Source organism: Ovis aries, chromosome 16 (assembly GCF_016772045.2).
Source record: "Ovis aries strain OAR_USU_Benz2616 breed Rambouillet chromosome 16, ARS-UI_Ramb_v3.0, whole genome shotgun sequence".
Classification (NCBI taxonomy): Eukaryota; Metazoa; Chordata; class Mammalia; order Artiodactyla; family Bovidae; genus Ovis; species Ovis aries.
In genome coordinates, this window is record NC_056069.1 from 58,972,444 (window position 1) to 58,991,100 (window position 18,657).

The 18,657-nt window shown below is 48.6% G+C and overlaps 1 protein-coding gene across 3 annotated transcripts in view; it reads right to left on the bottom strand.

The window, feature by feature from the left end:
• TRIO (trio Rho guanine nucleotide exchange factor) overlaps positions 1 to 18,657 on the bottom strand; it is a 355,580-nt gene that overhangs the window by 168,550 nt on the left and 168,373 nt on the right. For all 3 annotated transcript variants that reach the window (XM_060400268.1, XM_060400269.1, XM_042233930.2), the window contains exon 10: positions 6,780 to 6,902. In XM_060400268.1, the coding sequence (XP_060256251.1) occupies positions 6,780 to 6,902 (123 nt within the window). The remainder of the gene's footprint in view (positions 1 to 6,779; positions 6,903 to 18,657) is intronic.

Below are 18,657 nucleotides of genomic sequence, written 5' to 3' on the forward strand. Positions count from 1 at the left end.
TTTTGGGTATGACGTTAGAAGTATTCTAGCTTACGTGAAGCTGTACATGTAGTTGACATGTAGTGTCCTTTTACATGTAGCTGTCCAGTTTTCACAGTGCCATTTATTGAAAAGGCTGTCTTTTCTCCATCTTCATTGCATATTCTTGCCTCTTCTGTCAAAGGTAAGGTGCCCATAGGTGTGTAAGTCTAATCTCTGGGCTTTCTAGCTTGTTTCACTGGTCTATATTTCTGTTTCTGTGCTAGTACCATGCTGTCTTGACGACTGCAGCTTTGTAGTATAGTCTGAAGTCAGGAAGCTTGATTCCTCCAGCTCAGTATTTCTTTGTCAAAGTTGCTTTGGTTATTCGGGGTCTTTTGTGTTTCCATACAAACTGTAAAACTTTTTGTTCCAGTTCTGTGAAAAACATCATTGGTAGTGTGATAGGGACTGCACACCTCTGTAAATCTAAAAAGGAACATTGACTTGGATGTTTCTTTAGAAGCTAAAAGAGCAGATGACTGTCAAAAGGCACCTTGTTTTCCCAGAATCTCTTGCAAAAAGCTTCACATGGAAAGCACTGTTCATTTCTTTTTTAAAAACTCCAGTGTGAACATGCAACATGGCCGTGTCTGCCACGCTCCAGAAATTCATTAGCATGGAGTCATCCTACTCACAATCATGGTACAACATGAAGAAGGAGTGGGTCTTCAGATCAGTCAGGAGGTTCCTGGCTCTGCCAGACTGTGTGCAGAAATGGTCCAATGCTGGACCAGCAGGTCTGAACCAGCCCGAGACCAGGGCCCCCATAGTGCAGTCAAGGGCCTGCAGCAGTCACACCAGCTGCGGGATGCGCGGCCACCAAGCAAGCACAAAGCTCTTTCCAGGTTCCTCCTTCTCCAAACACCAGAACTGTTCTATAGAATAATCTATATTTAGTACTTTTTAAATTAATTCAACCAGAAGACTTTCGACACTTCCTGTCTGAAATCTCTGTCACGTTACTTCACCATGTCAAGTTTTGAAGAAGTGGACTTGAAGAAAAACTTGTTTAGTACACTGCTAGTTCAACATCTTGAAATTAGAGACAATTTAGAACTCATTTTACAAAGGATCTTTCAAACACAAAACCCCAAGACACACACTAATGCGCCTTAAACTTAATTCGGAAAAAGAAATTTCTCCTCCCTAAACCCAAAATCTGTTTTACCTTATGAGCACATTTCAGAAAAATGAGAAACGGCTCTTCATTAAGCAATAAAGATGCTTCTGTTTCTATTTTGAAGGTGCCTCCAAAGGCTATTCTGTCCAAAAGAACCCCATAAATCTGAAGCATGACCTTAGATTTACCTTGGACAGAGGATGTGCATTACACTTTGCTTTGACAGAAAGCATTCAGAGATGAGAGGGTGGACAGGGAAAGCTGGGGAAGGCAGTCACTCTGGGTCTCGGCCCTCCTTACAGGAGAGCAAGGCTGATGTCACCTTCCTCTCTGGGAAGAGCCAGACAGCTTTCCATGAATGAAGCTACAAACGCAGAGCGTGATCTGGCTCAATACCCCAACCACTGTTTGCCGAGCCCCAATCTACTGCATGTGGTCTTAATCAAACCAGGCTCCATCTGGAGCCACCTCGCAGTCCAGGGCTCTCCTTGACTTCAAATACTGTCTTCCTAGCCCCCTCAACGGAGAAGGCAATGATACCCCACTCCATACTCTTGCCTGGAAAATCCCATGGACGGAGGAGCCTGGAAGGCTGCAGTCCATGGGGTCGCTGAGGGTCGGACACGACTGAGCAACGTCACTTTCATGCATTGGAGAAAGAAATAGCAACCCACTCCAGTGTTCTTGCCTGGAGAATCCCAGGGACAGGGGAGCCTGATGGGCTGCCATCTATGGGGTCGCACAGAGTCGGACACGACTGAAGTGACTTAGCAGCAGCCCCCTCAAGGGATCTTTATCAAGCAAGGTGGGGGGCTAGAGAGAAGGCCACCCTATTTCTTCAGGCCTGTGAACGTCCTCACTGTACTACAATGAATCTGTTCTCATCTAGGGTCTACAGGGTGCCCCCCTGCTCCCACCCAGCCCATGCACTCTGAGCAGAACACACTCTTCAAAACCAGCCTGAAGGGGACAGTGACACGTGGTATCTGCAGGTACACGGGCGGCCACTGGGTTCCGGCGCTCTGCCAGTGACCCCTCGGGGCTGAGGTTCACATACACCAAGGTGGACACATTTGTGGAGACAAAAAGGATCACAGGTTTTCACTCCAAGGTGAGTGGAGGGGATTTACCTAAGTGGCTGGTCCAGGTTATGGTCAATTATGACAGAGTGCTGCATGTCCACCCTGGGCCACGCACGTCACAGCAGGCCCCGGGTCGCAGTTTTATCAGCTAGAGACACAGAAAGCTAGTTGGCCTGCCACATGGCAACGAGGAGGCCGAGGAAAGTCACCCAACAGTCCTTTAAAACCAGCCGGTCTCTAAAAATATGGAGCAGAATCAAGTGACAGTCACTCGGTCGTGTCTGACCCTTTGCGACCCCATGGACTGTAGCCCACCAGGCTCCTCTGTCCATGGGATTCTCCAGGCAAGAAATACTGGAGTGGGTTGTCATTCCCTCCTCCAGGGGATCGAACCTGGGTCTCCTGCATTGCCAGCGGATTCTTTACCATCTGAGCTACCAAGGGAGGGGAGGGTCGATAAATATTCTTCCCAGAAAGAAAAGAGCTAAGAGAACGAGAAGCTGGAGATGCTGGAAAAAGAGGCCAGAGGTGAGCGGCCAGGTCCCGGCACTGGGGTGAGTGGGGGCACAGGTGGCCAAGGTCAGGGTGGAGAGCTCAGAGCCTCCTCCTACCCAGGCAGGTCTGCAAAGGAGAGAGGCCCCCCAGAGGAGAGGTGGGTGTCTGACCATGGCCCCCCAGTGCCCAGCAGAATGCCTGGCACATGACCAGTGACCAGGTGAAAACCAGAGGGAGGGAAACAGGGCAGATGTCTGTAAAGCGAGCAAAAGTGCTTATATTTAGAGGATTTGTCTTTTTTCATGCATAGTTCAGATTTGAGCTTAAGGACTTCAGTTAAAGGCAAAAGCAGGTACCCTTTAGAATCCCAGGAACAAGGTACCAAAGATGATACGAAAGACATGAAAATCAGGGGGAAACGGAGCAAACAGGCCCTGCCTTTCCCGGAACTGGTGTGAAGGTGGCCTCTGCCCAGGCTGCTGCTGCTGCTGCTGCTGCTGCTGCGACCCTTGGCTCCCCTAGAGACCCGAGGGCACCAATGTTTCCCACAAAGAAAGCGTCCCACCCTTGCTGCCTCCGAACACCAGTGTCAACAAGCACTGATGGTCATCTTAGATCTGAGGAAGTTAAGTTCACCATGAAAAGGGCAAAGGTAGCCACAGAAGGGAGCTCCCTAATTAGAACGAAAGGAGCCACAGGAATTGGAAGGAGGGGTCCATGGGGTGCTGGCCACACAGGAGGATACTCGGCAGACAACGCTGGGGTGCACTCGGGAAGGTGCAAGGAAGGGGCTGGGTGGGCGAGCCCACAGTCACGGTGAATAAACTACTTGTTTGCTGTCCCACTTCGTAGGGTCTTTGGTGCCTGGCGTCTTTGCTCAGAGGATCCGAATTTCAAATCCATCCTCAAACCACATGGCTGTGGCAGGAGCTTATCTGATGGGAATGTCAAGGGGAGATTAGAGCACATTTCCCACATTTCTTTAGCTATAAGAGGAAGGCAAAATATTTACCAGCATCCATAAGAAGGAAGCTCACATGTAACGTGGAAAAGGGAAGTCCACAGACCCACCCCAGGGGCAGGAAGGCTGCTGAACACACCGCCTCTCCCAACCTGCTTCTAAGATCAAGAAAGGTGAAGGCTAGGCTGTTACTTTAACTTTACACATGAAGACTGTCAAGGAGGAAACTTTTAAGAAGCATTTTCACTCAACAGGATTGAAGCACAGTTTGCTTTCTTATCTCATGACTACCTCTCACATCAGTTCCCTAATAAATCCAGCAAACAAGTGAGCCCTCTGTGATGTAAAACCCATGGACATACATAGCTGATTACTCCTGCTTATTTGGGGTTATGGATTTTGAGATGAAATCATTAGATGTATATAGATACTCTTGCTTTTATAATTGAAGGCTCTCTTTATTTCTAGTGTTTTTATGCTTTCAAGTCAATTTGCTTAATATCAACATTTCTACACCAATTTCCAATGGTTCGTATTTGCCTTGCGGATCTTTTTCTAATGTTTCATATGCTTTCGTGGCGTCAGGTGGCAAAGAGTCAGACATGACTTGGCAAACAGCAAAATACTTTCAAACTTCCTGGGTATTTAATGTTTTAGGTGTGCCCTTTGAAAACAACACACAGTATGATTTAAAATATATATATATATACAGAGACTCTTTTAACAAGTATAATCTATTTTGCATTCAGTGTGATTACTGCTATTTAGGGACAAATTGCTACATCTTGGGCTTCCCTGGTGGCACTAGTGGTAAAGAACCTGCCTGCCAATGCAGGAGACACAGGAGACGTGGGTTCAGTCCCGAGGCTGGCAAGATCCCCTGGAGGAGGGTGTGGCAACTCACTCCAGTATTCTTGCCTTGGAGAACGGCAGACAGGAGTCTGGCAGGCTACAGTCCACAGGTCGGCACATACACGCATGCACGCTACGTCTTATTTTGGATTTCTTACATGATTTTTGTTGTTCTTTCTTTCACTTCTACTGGACCCATTTTCCTGAGTTTTTATTTACCTGGTTTTCTGCAGTTCTTTTTTCTTTATACTTAAGGAAAGCGGGGCTGTCTGTCCTGTCTTTAGTGGTCATTCAACAATGCTACCACGCACCCCAGAGTTTACAAATCTAAGATCCACTACCCCAGCCCTACCCCTCAGGATAGCTCTCCACCTTCTGTGTTCCAGGGCTCTAGGGCTTTGCTCCATCTTACTTTGCGGGGGGTTTGCTTTGGTTTGATGCATTCATTTATTGGCTGCAAGGGTCTTCAGTGCAGCACGCAGGCTCACTAGCTGTGGGGCCCTGCAGCCTGTGGGATCTTACTTCCCCAACAAAGGACCAAACTTGCGTCCCCTGCATTGGAAGGCAGATTCCCAACAACTGGCACCAGGGAAGTCTCTGCTGTTGTCCACTCACTCAGTCGTGTCTGACTCTTTGTGACCCCGTGCACTGCAGCACGCCAGGCCTCCCTGTCCTTCGCCATCTCCCGGAGGCTGCTCAAACTCATGTCCATTCAGTCAGTGATGCCATCCAACCATCTCGTCCTATCGTCCCCTCAGGAGAGGGAAGTCTCTACCATCTTGTTTTTAACCTCCCTCCAAGTCTGTCGTCTTTTGCCTAAATGGCCAACCCTTCGATTTACAAACACATTTACCAACTGCTATGCTCACTGCCGATCTCAGTCCTTTCTTCTCATGTGCTCAGTCCTGTCCAACTCTTTGTGACCCCATGGACTGTGGCCCGCCAAGCTCCTCTGTCCATGGGACTCTCCAGGCAAGAATACTGGAGTGGGCTGCCATGCCCTCCTCCAGGGGATCTTCCTGACCAGGGATAGAACCCACGTCTCCTGCGTTGGCAGGTGGGTTCTTATCCACTGTGCCACCTGGGAAGCCCCTCTTCCTTCTCATACTTCCTTTTTATTCATTTAATTAATTCATTCAACAAACACTGCTGCACCACACCAGCCTTGCTCCACGTGCTAGTGACAGAGACGTGAACACCACCGAGTGCCTGCACTGGGGGAGTTCTACTGGGGGGCGGGAGGGGCAGCTCCCATTGCTCTGACTAAGCCGTGCACTGTAGTGCTTCTATACATGACTGGTAAGCTCTCGAGTCTTGGCCTCTATTTCAGCCTCACTCAAACAGACATCCACTGGGCGTGGAATTCCAGGCTCAGCGTTCCTCCCCCTCAGGACTCCATCCCGCCATCTTCCAGAATCTGCAGTTATGGGTGAGAAGTCAGCTTCGAGTCTTTCTCAGGGATGGGACGCTGCCATTTCTCTCTCTGGCGGCTGAGACTCTGCCTTTGGTGTTCCTCAGGTTTACCAGGTGTTTCAGGATGGATTCATCCTACAGCTTCTGAAAACAACTTTCACCCCAGCTCCTAGAGCCTCCTACACAGATCCCGGGAAGATAATCCCCCCCTCTTTCACTCTCTCTTTCAAAACAGAAGGCAAAAGGAGAAGCGCTTTACCAAACAGCAGCGAGCTGCAGGAAAGACCTGGGCCAGATATGCCACCCCGACAGGGTCACAGACACCTGACTCCCCTTTCCTTCCAGCAGCCCCTGCCATGGCTGCTCCTCAGGTCAGGGAGTCAGCCTCAGAAAGGTTAAGAGACTTTTCCAAAGTCACACAGCTGGAGAGGATCACAGTCATTCAAACTCCTGGGCTGTGAACGAACCACACCCCTGCCTCCTATTTCTGAAGCACAAGCATTTAAAAGAAAGAGAAGAGGGGAAAGAAACGTTGGCCCATAATTATAGACATTCAAAGACTGCTATTCCCCCATTTACCAATTAGTCAACAGAGACCGATACAGTAAATTATGGCGAAAACTTCCGAGACATGTTCCTATTTCAAGACGATCACATTTTACCATAGGATCCACTGTTTTAAGTCATCTTTGTGCCCAGACAAGGACAGCTTCACTGCAAATCTGGGCATCATCTTAAACACGCCTTGCTGAAGCTAAGTCATCAGAGATGGGGCTGAAACTGTAATTCAAAACCAACCGCAGAGATATTATGGGAGAAAACAGTAAGGTCTTACCTGTGCTACTTCTTCAAAATCCTCATGACGTTTCTGCAAAGCCCTGGCCCGATGGAGCGATTTCCCTACACCTGTGTGTTTGCTCAGAAATGCTTCTCCATGGTTCTCAATCCAGTCCAGCACCTACAATGAAATATAGACACACATGCCATAAAAACCAGGCCAGCCTTGTCCAGTGTGAAGGGCTATCCGTTAAAGACACAGCTCTCTTATCAAAACTCTGTAGGACGCAAGAAACAAAGGAGAAAAAAATTGGAAGCAACCAGACGCTAACTTGTTGAGAATTACACCTTCCGTCAGACTTGCCGTCACGATTAAGAGTAATCAGCTCTTACTTTAATAAGTGCAAATCTGCTTATGTATGTGTTACATGCAATAACAATTCAGTTAAATCCCACCCCAGTTCACACATCCCCGAACCACCCACACTGCCTGGGTTTTGTGTGGGATCACGGTCAAGACACAGCGGAGCACTTTAACTTAACATAAGGCTCAAAGTTTCACGACTCAGACAGTTCTGGTTTTTAACTACTGAGTTCATGTTTTCCTGTCTAAGAGTAAAACATATAAATAAAACTCAAGAAAACAAAACACTTAAATGCCTCTGCCCTGGTCTTTGAGCATAATTTATTCCATAAACTAAGCTGTTGTGAAAGCCGAACATTTCATGAACAAAAATACATAAAAGTTCTTGACAGCTGAAACCCACCACACTGAAGAAAAAGAGTGAAAGTAAAGCAAGGCAACCCAGTGTTTCTAAGGTCATGCCTGGAGCCGAGCGCGTCAGTGGCTTCTGTGCTTGAGAAGCTGCACACAGGATCAAACAAAACATTTAGACATCAAAGACACATCCGTCTCTCTCTGATGGAGAGGGGAGAACCAGCAAAAAGGCTCAGCCAGTCGTGCCTTTAGCTAGAAGCTTTCACGAAGATGTTACTTAAATACCGAAGGCGCTTGTTCACGGGTTTCGCGCATTGCAAAAGTACTGGCGGTCCCCTGGGACTCGGTAACTAGTAACCACGGTAACCAAGCACACAGATTCAAATGACGTTGGACTCCAGAACCGACTGGGGCCGCATGGCCAGGACAGTGGTCTAGAAGGCGCCCTGGAAGGGGGCCAGTCACTCAAGCCAGCAGGTAGACTGCAGAGTAGAGGCGCCTCGGGGGGAGGGAGCAACCACAGCGTCAGCGATACTGCGGTCAGCTCTACGGAGACAGGTGGGCGCTCAGCTTATCACGGTGATTGTTTCACGGTACATGCAAACGTTGGCTGCCACAGAGCACGCCTGACACTAACCTGGAGCGGCATGCCAACAGCACTTAAAAACCCGAATAAAAGTGGCCTTAATCTGAGGTTCTACAAAACTGGTCCCTCGCCCGGTCACCTGCACCGTAGACAGGTCAGCTGTGCAGACAGACAGCTAGAAACAGGCAGCTGGAAGGGCCAGAGCCCGCTGTCCAGGGACAACTGGACTCGTCCTCCTCGGCTCCATGCCAGTGATCTTCTGGCCTGACTGAGGGCAGGGGCCTTTCTGCCCAGAGCTTAGCGAGCCAGCAGTGCTTGAAAAGAAAACGGGCTGGAACCTGAATAAATCTCCGGTGGTCCTCTGTAAAGACCCTTTAGAATGAGTAGATGTGTGTGTGTAAAGACCCTTGTAGAATGAGTGGGTGTGTGTGTGTGTGTGTGTGTGTGTGTAAAGACCCCTGTAGAATGAGCAGGGGTGTGTATAAAGATCCTTGTAGAATGAGTAGGGGTGTGAATGAGTGTGTGTATGTTTGTGTAAAGACCCTTGCAGAATGAACAGGAGTGTGTGTGTGTGTGTGTGTGTGTAAAGATCCTTGTGGGACGAGTAGGGGTATGTGTGTTATGTGTAGACCCTGTAGAATAAGTGGGGATGGGCATGTATAAAGACCCTTGCAGAATGAGTGGGGGGTGGGTGTGTGTAAAGACCCTTGTAGAATGAGTGTGGGTGGGGGGGTGTGGGTGTGCATGTGTGCACACGCCCACGGTGGAGGGTGAGGTGGGGTCTGCACGTGCAGTCTCACAGCAGGTGCTCAGGATGAAGACACATGTTCTCCTTGTTACCACTGTTCACTTCTGCACCTCTTGTCGACACCACATTCTGCCCGTCACCCGGGATCTCAGTCATTCCTACTCGATCAGTCTGTCTGTCAGGGCAGCCTCCCAGTCTGCCTGCAAGCTCCCCCTCCCTCCCCCTCGATTCTAGTCCCGAGCCACAGCCTTCCTGAGCTGCGGCTTCCTGCCTGCTCAGTGGGGATAATAAGGGGGATGCGAGCTGCCAGGCACCTTATACCCCAGCATACCAAGCACACAGCACATGAGCCGTCCACACCCACAAACCACCACCTGTGGCAGCTTCCATCTCGTGTCGCTCTTCAGGAGCACAGGCTATGAACGTTCCATTGCTCTTTAGCCAGTGCACTTAGTACATTCGTTTTCTTTCTTGAGATTAGAGAGACCTTCAGTACCACCATTAGTAAGTAATGCCGCTTTCACCACTGACATCAAGCTGCTGTACTGCTTATGTGACAGTCTCTTAGCACACATTACAGAACACAGGTTCCCCTCTCACTCCTAAAGAAATGTCCAGTGACAACTTCATGACGTCTCCACTTCAAAGAGTGGATTCAGTGAACAGAACGGGCCTCTGGGCACCAGAACAGCGCCAGGCAGAAGACTGGGACCAACTATTAATATATTAAGCTTGAAAAGAGTCAAGAGACTGTAACACCCATGCTACCGTCCACCTGCATGAAGGGCTAGGAGACACTTTTTTTAAAACTACAGCTATAAAATATTCTATATATTCCTCAATAGTTCTGTAGAAAGAAATGCAAGGTTTGGTAAACAGCAAACCTGATGAGTACTGATAACTCAATACTGACTTGAAGTAAAGGCACAATTTCAAAAAGTAAAAGACAAACGCTATTCCATAGAAAGAGCTGGAGGAAGCAAAACAGTCTTTGTTTTAAAAAAAAATATGAATTTGTTTTTCTTAGCCTTCAGAAAGCATCAGTTAGAAAGAAAAGCTATTATGATCCGACCACTCAGGATTACAAATGGGCTACAATTTTTCTAGTGGTTTCTTTTAGACAGAATTATAAATACAAGGTGAAACTATATTTCCAACAAACATGAAAGTAAATCAAAGGAGACTACAAATCCCAAGCGCATTTTGAAAACAGTGGCAGGCAATTATAAAATCTAGGACATGACTTAGCAACTGAACAAAAAAGATCATATTCAAAACCAAACTTCCCTATGAGGCTTTGGTTCCTCACAGGTTTCCCAGATGGCTGAAGAATCCTGAATGAACGCACCTGCCCAAGAAGCATCTGAAAGACAAGCTTGTAGAACTTTCCATTTAAAATGTAAAATTATTTCCAATCAGGAGCTCCATCAAGGCAGGGCAGCCAGGCCCTCCCTCACTCAGCCGTCCGTGGGGGTTGCTGCCATCCCCCGGCCTTGTGAGGACCTCCCCCAGAAAAACAACCAGGCCAGGAGAAGGGCAAAAGTCGGTCTTTCTTTACAGGCAGAAGAACAAGGCTGGGAAGTTGACGCCTCCTCGCTGTTCAGAGGATGTGGGGCAAGCTCGTTCCTCTGTACTTCAGTGCCCTTTAATGGCACCGTGTTCCAAGGCTGAGGTCACTCCACAGGGAGCCACTGAGACTTAAGACACGGATAATGGTCTCAGCATCTAAGTCAAAAGGTTAGCTGTGCAAGAAATCTTACAGATGGCTTAACTTCACTCCCTGCTTGTAATGTAATTACAAGGCTGAAAGCAATGATGGCAAATACAGACCTGACCTGATCACAGGGCCCTCCAGCTCTGAATTCTGTGATGTACGAGGCGTGATCCAATCAGTCCATCGTAAAGGAGATCAGTCCTGAATAGTCATTGTAAGGACTGATGCTGAAGCTTAAACCCCAATACTTAGGCCACCTGATGCGAAGAACTGACCCATCTGAAAAGACCCTGATGCTGGGAAAGATTGAAGACGGGAGGAGAAGGGGATGACAGAGGATGAGATGGTTGGATGGCATCACCAACTCAATGCACATGAGTTTGAGTAAGCTCCAGGAGTTGGTGATGGACAGGGAAGCCTGGCGTGCTGCAGTCCATGGGGTCGCAAAGAGTCAGACACGACTGAGCAATTGAACTGAATTGAACTGATGTGTGTGGCGTAACAATTACAGTGAAATGAAGCAGACACAAAACTCAACACGCGTCTGTGGGCTCTTGGGGACTGAGGGGACGAGAAGGAACCTTCTAGTTTCAGCATATTCACCAGGGCCTGACAACCAGTGGCCCCTGCCATTTCTCTATTCCTCTCCAGAAGAGTCCACAGCTCCCCATTTCCTGCATCGATGTATTTCAAAATTAGAATTAAGCTTTTTCTATAATTTACTCCTAACCATTTTTTTTTTAATGGTTTCCAGGACTTCCCCGGGAAGTCTGAGAAGATCCCACATGCCGAGCAGCAACTCAACTCAACTCCTATGTCCCAAACACTGAGCCTGCACTCGAAGCCCGAGAACCACAACTCCAGAGCCCACAGGCCCAGAGTCCGTGAACTGCCCAAGAGAAGCCGCTACAATGACAAGCTTGAGCACCACGACTACAAAGTAGCCCCTGTGAGCAACGAAGACCCAGCACAGCCAACATGAACGAATACATGTGAAAAAACAGGTTCTGGAACGTTTCAAAGTAGACTAAGCCTAAGGCTCACCTGAAAATGAAGTTTGTTTTTTTATTTTTAAAGTATCACAGTCCAGCCACACAGAGCAAACATATGATTCAGAACCAACTGCCCTGCGTTTCAAGAGCTCCTCCTTCCCAACCGCCACGAGAGCCCGGGAAGGCAGGAGCCGTGCTCCACGCACACCTTCTTGGCCAGAAGGGAGCAGGGGCAGAATCAGGGGGAAAAGCCTCGGAAAGAAGCTGGCAGGCTTCGAAGCTTTTCCATCATCCATCCATCCATCTCCTGGAAAAAATACAACTCACTCCTCCTGATATTATCCTCGCTTTAATTACATAATTACATACAATTTCTTAAAGACAACAAAGAACCTCAGGGAAGGAGGCAGGGAAGAAAGGAGGTAGGTAGGTTGTTATTCACAAAGTTTCACCTCGGATGTGCTGCGCTTAGTCGCTCAGTCATGTCCGACCCTTGGTGACCCCTGACTATAGCCCACCAGGCTCCTCTGTCCATGGGGATTCTCCAGGCAAGAATACTAAAGTGGGGTGCCACGCCCTTCTCCAGGGAATCTTCCCCACCCAGGGATCAAACCCAGGTCTCCCGCATTGTAGATGGATTCTTTACCATCTGAGCCACCAGGGAAGCCCTCACCTTAGATATTCCCATCGAACTCCAACCAAACCATCACCACCAAGACAGGCTGACACCTTTAGGAATTTCCCAAACTTAAAAAAATTACTTTTCCCATTCTTAATTTGGAAATCAATCTAAAATAGTCCAAAGTTGTCCAAGAAACATCTTAATATTTCCAGATGTTATCCAGGAAATAGGTCCAGATGTTATGCACAGCTTAAGTCTAGCTACTGAACTGTAGATATACACACATAACTACAAAAATACAGACACACACATGTGCACACATAGTTAATCCCTGGGCACTTTCCCCTTAGGGCAAGGATCCCCAGCCTCCAGGATCTAACGCCTGATGACCTGAGGGGAGCTGATGTAGTAATAGAGATAAAAAGGGGCATAATAAACATGATGCGCTTGAATCATCCCGAAACGGTCCCCCAACCCTGGTCCGTGGAGACTGTCTTCCACGAAACCGGTGCCTGGTGCCAAAAAGGCTGAGGACCGCTGCCTTAGGGCACGCTGGTGATGTGGCTGGCACCCCACAGTGGGGAGACCAAGCTGCCTGAGGCTTGTCCTGGGCTCTGTCCTCTCCCTGTCATCCTGACCCCTAAGTCCCCTGGGTTCCCACGCCCCGTCCCACTGGCTCACAGCTCCACACCCTGCCTTCCTTATCGCGTCCCCTGCAGGCAAGAAATTCGGCTCTTCTCCCACCCTTCTTAACCCCAGGGTTGAACTGTCCGCTCCTTGGGAGCTGCGGTTACTAAGATGACTGACAGTCAAGTCTCTTCTCCAGTCCTATGATAAAAGACACTGAAAGCTCGCTCCAAAGCCCCCAGAAAGATCAGCAGTTAGCCTATGTCTGCTCCCGGCAGGTTCCCAATCCCTAAGCAAACATTCGCTCCAGGACTCCCTAACTCTGCCTGAGACACTCTCCAGGAAAGATGGGCATCGCCTAACTATTCTTCCCTGGTGGCTCAGAGGTTAAAGCGGCTGCCTGCAATGTGGGAGACCTGGGTTCGATCCCTGGGTCGGGAAGATCCCCTGGAGAAGGAAATGGCAACCCACTCCAGTATTCTTGCCTGGAGAATCCCATGGATGGAGGAGCCTGGTGGGCTACAGTCCACGGCGTCACAGTCAGACACGACTGAGCGACTTCACTTTCATGTTACCATTCTTATCAGGAGACGCAATCAGATCTGTGACTGTGGGAATGTAAACAGAAGAGGATATTAAACCTTCAAGGTTTCCTAATGATCCTGATGAGAGAACCCATCCTCTGACTTCAATTAATAAGCACAGGACTGGTGAGATGCAGGGACCATCCCTGAAGAGCCAGGCCCAGTGTGGGTGGAACCCGCAGGGTCAGGCATCACCGAGGGATGTCAAAAACCTAGCTGGCAAAAGCCTAGCAGCCCAGGACCCAAGGTGGAACCGTGACTTGCTTCTCTGTAGACCTGAAACCCATTTCTTTGTGTTCAAGGGGCCAAAATCTTTAATATTTTAAGGATCTCGCATGCTGGCAACGTTCCCAGGCAAGGAAATGATCCCTCCCTTCTCCGGTCACCCCTTACTCCCCAACATTAACCATGAAGATTCCTTCATGAGGATCTCCCAATTAGATGACGACTCCATTGCAGGGCCAACTCTCCCCCATTCTAAACACAGAGACCTTAACCCCAGATAGTTTTCAATTAGCAAAATCGGGGAACTTCTTCCACTTCTTCATCTATTTATTCATTTCAACAAATACTATCTATTACACCAGACACTTGGCAAAAACACCAGAGAAAAGACGCAGCCCACTGCCCTCTGGACCTTCATCCCTGTCCTCCAAGACCCCTTGACTTGCATGTTGGTCCATGATGGGGACCCAGCCTATCTCCTTGCCTGGAATCTTGCTCTCACACCGCACTTGTCACCCTACAACCAGAGCCATCATTCCAGCATGAGTGGATTTCATCCTCTCAGTTCAGTTCAGTTCAGTTCAGTCACTCAGTCGTATCCGACTCTTGGTGACTCCATGGACTGCAGCACGCCAGGCCTCCCTGTCCATCACCAACTCCTGGAGGTCACTCAAACTCATGTCCATTGAGTTGGTGATGCCATCCAACCATCTTATCCTCTGTCGTCCCCTTCTCCTCCTGCCTTCAATCTTTCCCAGCATCAGAGTCTTTTCCAATGAGTCAATTCTTTGCATCAGGTGACCAAAGTATTTGAGTTGCAATTTCAGCATCAGTCCTTCCAATAAATATTCAGGACTGATTTCCTTTAACATGGACTGGGTTGATCTCCTTGCAGTCCATGGGACTCTCAAGAGTCTTCTCCAACACCACAGTTCAAAAGCATCAATTTTTCAGCGCTCAGCTTTCTTTATAATCCAACTCTCACATCCATACATGACTACTGGAAAACCATAGCCTTGACGAGACAGACCTTTGTTGACAAAGTAATGCCTCTGCTTTTTAACATGCTGTCTAAGTTGGTCATAGCTTTTCTTCCAAGAACAGACGTCTTAATTTCATGGCTGTGGTCACCATCTGCAGTGGTTTTGGAGCTCCCAAAAGACAGTCTCTCACTGTTTCCACTGCTTCCCCATCTATTTGCCATGAAGTGATGGAACCAGATGCCATGATCTTAGTTTTTTGAATGTTGAGTTTTAAGCCAACCTGTCCTCTGCTACCAAAGAATCAAGTCAAACCCACAGCCTGCGGGTTTGAGCTTGATGTGGTAAAACGGGGAAGCGCTAACCCTCTGCAGGCTGGCCAGGACCACTAAGTAAGACAGAAACGGGCGCTCAGGTTCACAAAACCATGCCCTCAGTGTGTCCCCCGAAGCTCACAGAAACAACGCCAGAGCCTTAGGCGTGGGGGTCACCGTTCCAGACCTGTCCCCACCCAGCTCTCCAGACAGCTGGGTGGAGAAATGACACTGCCATTTCGTCTCTCCTCTATCCCCCAGTTCCTGTCACCCAATGGTCAACTGCCTGACTTTCCACCCACCCATCCAAGACCAGCTCAAACCGTGCATCTCCCAGGAAGATCTTCCTGGCACCTGGCAAACTGGCACTTACATCGTGATAAACAGGAACCATCATCTTGATTACACGCTGCGTCCCTGATGTTTGAGGGTTTGGACAAAGCTCCCTGGAACCCCTATATCTGCTTAAGTCCTTACGGCACAGAGATGTCCCCTTAGATGGCACATGCATGGCAGGTAGATGACCCCCGTGAGGGTGCCTAGTTTTATTTACTCCCTCATCTGGGGAGCAACTTAATGGGCAATATCAAGTTCATGCCTTGGCAAAATCATACTCTACAAAAGGCAAAGACATAGGCGCTATTCTGAGCATGTTATGGGCTAATTCACTGGACTATTAAACAGTCCACTCTCACTAGGCGAGTCAAAATTGACCTAGTCAACATGTTTATCTCTCAGAATATCACACATTTAATTTTAGGTATTTATAAAAAAAAAAAAAAAGAATGAAACATGGACAAGACAAATCTAGAGTGGACTAGGTCTGCTTGACCATTTTTTCCCCAGGGTATTAGCTAGTAGTCCAACACCCACCTGGAGAAGAGTTTTTCCAAGATATAACTCAGAGAGGGTGACACTCGAACACCTGAAAGGGCTGCAGTGGGACAAGAGGGGAGGACCCACGGGCTTTATTAGGAGAAGATCTCCCCGTCAGAGGGGCTTTTTTGGGGGGAGTCAGCCTACTTCAGGAAAGCGGTTTCTGGGGCCCTTTCACCTCACGTAACATGTTGAAGCCACTAAATCCACCAAGCTGAGAGGCGGGCAGACCACACCAGTGAGTGGGAGAACGGGTTTGATGGCATCCTGCTGTGGCCTGCTTCCAACACTCCCGCCCCACGTGAAGGAGTGCAGCAACGATGCAGTGTGTTGTCATGGTAAACTGAAGCTGGTCCTAAACTGAAAACCACTGCCAGGCAGGCACACAAGTCTTCTTTCATTCATTCATTCATTCAACCAGACATCCACTGAGGGCTGCCCTGACCCACGGGCTAAAGGAACAGGCATACTAGGTGACCACGAAGACATACGACACGCGCGCGTGGGAAGTTACTTCAGTCATGTCCAACTCCTTGCAACTAGCAAGGCCCCTCTGTCCATGAGATTCTCTAGGCAAGAATACTGGAGTGGGTTGCCATTTCCTCCTCCAGAGGATACTTTCCACCCAGGGATTGAACCCATGTCTCCTGGCAGGTGGGTTCTTACCACCAGCACCACCTCGGGATGACAAATGGTATTTGTTTCATTTTTAAGCTAACGATGACCAAGGTTAATACTGTCTAATAGGTAGGATGTGTGTTTGGGGAGGTCTTCAGCAAGCCTTCCAGCTGCCCGCCCCACCCCCATCCTTAGATTTGGACCCAGGGTCAGTGCTCTGGGACAGCACTTCAAGCCCTCCCACCCCACAGCGCCTGACTCCCACCCCAAATACTGTCCACACAGAAATTATGAAATTGCCTTTGCTTGTTATAAAAACAAACACACAAAAGAAAACTAACCACTAAAGCAAAATTATGTGTGTTTAAAAAATCAAATGCCATTCCCCCAAGCCTTCTCTTCCTCGAGGGCACTCGCTGTTAATGGTCTCGCATCTTTTCTTGCAAGAAATCTTTCACAGACAGGGTTACATTCTTCTGGGAGGGCTGTCTTCACAAGAACATCTTCATCCTCACCGCTCGTGTGGAAGCTCTTTTTCTTCTTCCTCAGTATTTACAGACGCCGCCTCACGACCCAAAGCAAGCTGACAAAACCACACGTGGGTTGGCTAACTGGCTTATTATGTTTCTGTGGACTTTGCTTTGGTCTTTACAAGTGTATCTTCTGCTGACGGCATCTTTCTAAAGCTCTACTATTTCCTTCGCTTATCCTCAGCTTACCTTTCCTGGCCCATGCTCAAGAGAGCAGAATTTTTCCCTGTGTGTGATTAACTTCTCGAGTTTCAGAAACACATTTTCAGTTCTGACAGCCTACAGAATCCTCTGCGGGCAGCTGCCTGCTCTGCTTCAGGCTTTCAACTTGGTTCCTTGCCCCACAAGCCAAACCGACAGAGCCGTTTCCTGTTTGTATAACGAGTCCAAACCATTCCCGTTCACTTAATCGACAAAACGTTTCCCTTCAAGAGCAATTGTCATTTCTACGGAATGCTCACAGAGCCGTGAACTGCAAAACACCTTCTCCTGCCCACATCCAACCCTGTTCTGGTTCCTGAGAAAAAACATGGCCAGCTTAATGAACTGGTTTTGCAATTATCATAATTACCTTTCTACCTAGAAAAATTAAATGTTGGCTGTTTTCAAATTCGAGCGCAGCGAGTGCTTGGCACCAAGCTAGGTGGTCAGACTCTTCAGCCTGTTCCCCGAAGCTTCCTTTTCTGAGGCGAGAGAGGCGCAGGAGCTTATTCCTATGCGACTGGACACCCCAAGGAGCTCTGAGAGCTGGAGAAGGTGGAGGACAGCTGCTGCTCCCGTCATGGGTCCAGAGTGCGTGCTGGCCCGTGGATACATAATGAACACCTGATCCAAGGGATACGCATGCAGGCAAGAAAATCCTTTAATAATTACAGTGAAACTGTTAATATTTCACAGTCTGTGACAGTTCGGGGACAATTAAGAGAAACTAATAATGGTGCCTTCAACCTCACAACTTCAGTTCTCATGGTAATGCCAAGACCACGGCCCCTCCACCTTCTTTCTCTGCCAGTCACCTTCTATGACTAATGCAACACTGCAACCAAGCATGTACCACATCCATATCATGATTCCTGATGCATTTCGATCATGCACACTGCAGAGAACTCAAAAACCATCAGTAGAATCAAAGCAAACTATGCAAAAATTAAAAACCATAGATGCTTCACTGGTGCCTCAGCAGTCAACAACCCACCTGCCAATGCAGGAGACCCGGGTTTGATCCCTGATCCGGGAAGATTCCCCCATGCGGTGGAGCAATGAAGCCCGTGGGCCACAACTATTGAGACTGTGCTCTAGAGCCCAGGAGCTACAGTAACTGAGCCCACGTGCCCCAGGACCTGTGCACCAAGAGAAGTCACAGCAGTGAAGAGCACCACCCCTAGAGAGCAGACCCCGCTCCCTGCAGCTGGAGAAAGCCTGCAGAGCAGTGAAGGCCTAGCAGAGCCAGAAACAGATAAATAAGTTACTAGATATATATACACAGAGAGAGAGTAATTAAGAGGATCTGGAACTCACCAGACTCCTGCTAAGAGCAGAAGGGTGGTCAGTGCGTGTGGAGGACTCACGTGCACTGCCACATGTCAGCCCCGACAGCGGGCGCCCCTCACCTTCAGGTGGTACTCGAGGGGCTGCAGAATGAGCCACTCTCCAGGTCCAAGGGAGGCTCTGTTCCCAACCCATCACTGTGGCCTCAAGCCACCTCCCCAGATGCTATGGGTTTCCCCGCACACCCAGAATTCCTCATCGCGAGTGACACCTCATCTACACCCTTGCCTTCCCCTCTGTTTTAGGGCAAAGGC